A 3,831-nucleotide genomic window follows, 5' to 3' on the forward strand; every position below is an offset into this window, starting at 1 on the left:
CATCGGTGTAGATTAGTACGTCGTCCAGGTATGCTGAGCAGAAGTCATCTAGGTGTTCTCTCAAGGTCCAGTTAATGTATCGTTGAAAAGTACTTAGGGAGTTCGCCATGCTAAAGGGGGTAACTAGCCACTCAAACAGTCCAAATCTTGTTCGGAAGGCTGTCTTCCACTCATCGCCTAGTGCGACACGGATCTTGTGGAAGGCTGCGATAACGTCCAACTTTGTGAACTATTTAGCCTTGCTTAAGCTGTTAAGTGTCTTTTAGATGAGGGGTAGCGGGTACCAGTCCTTCTTAGTAATTACGTTCAGAGCTTGATAATTGATGCACAGTCGGAGCCCTCCTCTAGGTTTCTTGGCGAACAATACTAGCGCTGTAGCTGGCGAGCTGCTTACGCGGATAAATCCCTTCTCAAGAAGTGATGTGAGTTCCTTTCTAAGGACTAGGAGCTCTCCGCGCGACATGCTATAGAGGGGTCCCCACAGTGGCTGAGCATCCTTCAGCTCTAGCTTAATCTTGTGGTCCACCCCTGGCCCTTGGTGCGGTGGAAGCTTCTCTGCTTGCTTTAGGTTGAAGAGCTCATAGAACTCCTAGTACTGTGTTGGTAGCAGCGCTCGTATATCTACGGGCTTCTTTAGTTGTAGCGCCTTGTCGATGTCTACAATCGACGCGGCGAAGATCTGAACGCTATTTAGAGCGTTCTTATACCTACAAACTAAGGCCGCAAACGCTGCGGCGTTGACTTAGCTAACTCCTCCTCGTAGGCGTCCTTTAGTTGACCTTACTTAAATGCCCTTTAAGTGGATAAAAATACTCTTCTTGGCAGGAGATACTGATACGTCCTGGTGGTCCATCCATCCCCTGCCAAGGTACACGTCCTCACTAGAGGACAAGTCCATCACGTATGCATAAGCAGTCTCTTCGTACCCATGCATCTTGAACGAGAATTAGGCAACCTCGCTAATCTCTAACAGCTTGCTGTTCACTCCCTCAATTATCTGAGAGGGGATCTAAAAGCGCTCTAGACAGTAGCGGTAAGCGAATCTCTTGCTAATTAGTGCATAGCATAGGCATCCGCAGTCTATAAGCGCGACAGCGTTTGCTACGTTGTTCATGATAAGATCTACAGTGATTGGTGGGGGACGCATATGCTTCTGCTAAAACTGATTCCATTCGCTACGTGTCTGCCGATCCATCTTCAGAGGCTCTGGGCCGAGACTCTGGCCCAGAGCTACTCTTTTTCCGAGTCGCTATCGTCTGGGCATTCGATCTGTTTCTGGCGTCTCTGCCCTTCGCTTGGGGGAACGGCTCTCTTAACCCAAGTGGTGTTCGGACAGTTTCTAGCAATGTGGCCTAGTTCGCCGCAGCTGTAGCAGTCTAGTGGGGACCGCCTTGGTCTATCCTTCGTTTCCCATGCCCGATTGGCCTTCAAGGGCTCCTAGTCCATCGCTTCTAGACTAGCATCTCGCTAAGCGACCTTTGGGGGAGCTTGCGCATGACTATAGGCCGCGTTCCTTCGATTCCTCCCGTGCAACTAGATCTGGTATAGGTCATTGGAAAGCTTGATTGCCTTGTCTATATATTCCTTCAGACTTCCGTTCTTTAGAGTATAGAGCATTAGCTTTTAGAGCTCTTCTCTAAGTCCCTTACTAAACATCTTATAAGCTACTGCTAGGCTAAACTGCTGTCAGGACTCTACGCGAAGCTAGTTGAACTCCGAGACATAGTCGCGTATTGGTCGTTGTCCTTGCTTTAAGTGCCAAAGCTTGTTTAGCGCACGCTGCTGCTGGTGCACGTCTTGGAAGTGAGTATCCATGTGCTCCTATAGGCCGGCTGTAGTTCGTTCCTTATTCTTAAGCACCTAGGGAAGAAGGACCTAGTTTGCTTTGCCCTTCGTTCGACTAAGCACGTATTAGACCTTTGCGTCCTCCATTAGGAACATGGCGTAGTTGTACTCTAGCTTCCTTTCGCACTCAAATTTCTAACCTAGGTAGTTATCACGTGTCCTATTAAAACGCTCTAGGTTGGGAAACTTATTCTTGCGGGCTGCTGGCTCGGCGACTGTTGTTAGTAGTGGTAGAGGAGTGTCGACTCTTGGGGATGACTCCGAACGTCCTTCGGCTTGGTTCCTCTCAAGTGCCTCTAGGCGACTAGCCATTGGGCTGAGCAGCTGCATCATCTGCTCCATTACTTGGGCCACGGCGTTCTGATTAGCTTTTGGTAAGCCCTCCTGCCTTGGTGAGCCCTTCCCCCCTACGACTAATGATCGCTTAACGACTGCTTCGATCGTTGGCCCAATCGCTGCTTCCTTCCATCCGTCCTCTCTCAGCATCTGCGTGATCTCACGCAGGATCTCTTCGTCTGGGACTCCTGCCTGGCTCTTAGTGGTGGCGTAAGCCGCTAGCTCTTCAACGTTCAAGTTAGGAGCGTTGGCCTCCATTGTCTAATTCGTCTTCAGACGTCTCTTGTCTTTGCCTGCCAGTGTGCAGGGCTTCCAATCGTCCTTCAATCTACTCGCGCAGTCCTTAACTGCGGCCTACTCCTCGTTAGTGAGGACTAGTAGGGCTTACCTTTGGCTGTACTTCTCTTCTAGCTAGTTCTAAACAGCGTTTGGCTGCTGTCGTGTTGCGTCCCTAGGAAGACTTGCGTCTTGCCGTCTCGCTTGTGGGATCTCGTCTCCGATTGAGAGTAATCGCACGGCCTGCACCCCGTCCGATAGAGGATCGACAGGACTTCTCACTACAACGTCCGCTTCTAGCTAACTGTACGCTAGGCCCGAGTGGCCTTTAGGTAGTTTATCACGCGACGTTGCGCCTACAGCTTGGCTTTCTAAGACACGGTAGGACTTCCTAGACAGGTCCCAGGCGACTAAATCGCCTACTGTCTCTCACGGCTGAACTTCCTGCGAAGCTCTGCCCTAGGTGTACTGTCTTGCGACGGTCTACCTTCTCGCTGCACTAAAGGCCTTTCGTACCTATTACAGCACTAACTCTGTGTTACTAGCTCGCACTAACAACACGCTCTAAAACTTAGTTAGAAGATAGTCTACCTAAGGCTTATGTCTAATTAGGATTAAATACAAAATATAAGGGGCTGCGCTCTAGGGAGCAATCGCGAGGTATATAAGAGGTTGTATTTAATAGAGAGCTATAGAGTCTACTTGCGTGGTGTTTATTTACTTGTTAGAGAAAGGTTGCACCGAGTGTCTAAGCGCGTCGTCTGGGCGCCGCTCAGGCCTCGCACAGATGCCGGGTTGCAGAGTAAGACCTGGCGTCTGCTGCTTGACCGAGATTCCATCGAGGAGCTATCCAAAGGGCGTTCAGCCCGTTACAAGGTTGCATAGATGCTAAGTAGAAATAGGGTTAAGTTGCACTATCTATAGGTGTACTTAGGTATAGAGTACCTATGCTAGGTATAGAGTACCTACGTAGAAAAATTATATAATAATAAGAAACCTATTAATTATATCTAGTTATTATAAACAAGTAAGGCGCGTTATATGATAATATAGGTATTAGAGATAAATAAGATAATATTTATTATAGCTTGTTATTATAGTACTAAGCTAGTCTTCTACGCTTCTATAGTAGGAGTAGTAGCTCTTCTATACTAGCTTTATCTTTATCTTTATCTAAAATACTCTAATTCTTATTTTTATATTTAGTATTTGCTAGAAGCTTAAATAGATTACTATACTTATTACTTAGTTCCCTACTATCCTCTACCTCTATAGTAGTAGAACTTCTATCTATCTCTAGCTTAATTAATAACCTATATGTTATGGGCGAGAGAGGCCTAACTAACGAGTATGCATTCACCTATTGTACAGAAG

The 3,831-nt window shown here is 47.4% G+C and overlaps 1 protein-coding gene across 1 annotated transcript; it reads right to left on the reverse strand.

The window, feature by feature from the left end:
* Positions 1-1,980: 1,980 nt before the first annotated feature.
* Positions 1,981-2,439, reverse strand: SETTUDRAFT_95294 (uncharacterized protein; the record flags this gene model as incomplete). Its single annotated transcript, XM_008030851.1, has 1 exon — positions 1,981-2,439. One exon carries the CDS (start codon positions 2,437-2,439, stop codon positions 1,981-1,983), a length of 459 nt encoding a protein of 152 aa, XP_008029042.1.
* Between the last annotated feature and the right edge of the window lie 1,392 nt (positions 2,440-3,831).

This window comes from Exserohilum turcica (assembly GCF_000359705.1).
Source record: "Exserohilum turcica Et28A unplaced genomic scaffold SETTUscaffold_5, whole genome shotgun sequence".
Taxonomy (NCBI): domain Eukaryota; kingdom Fungi; phylum Ascomycota; class Dothideomycetes; order Pleosporales; family Pleosporaceae; genus Exserohilum; species Exserohilum turcicum.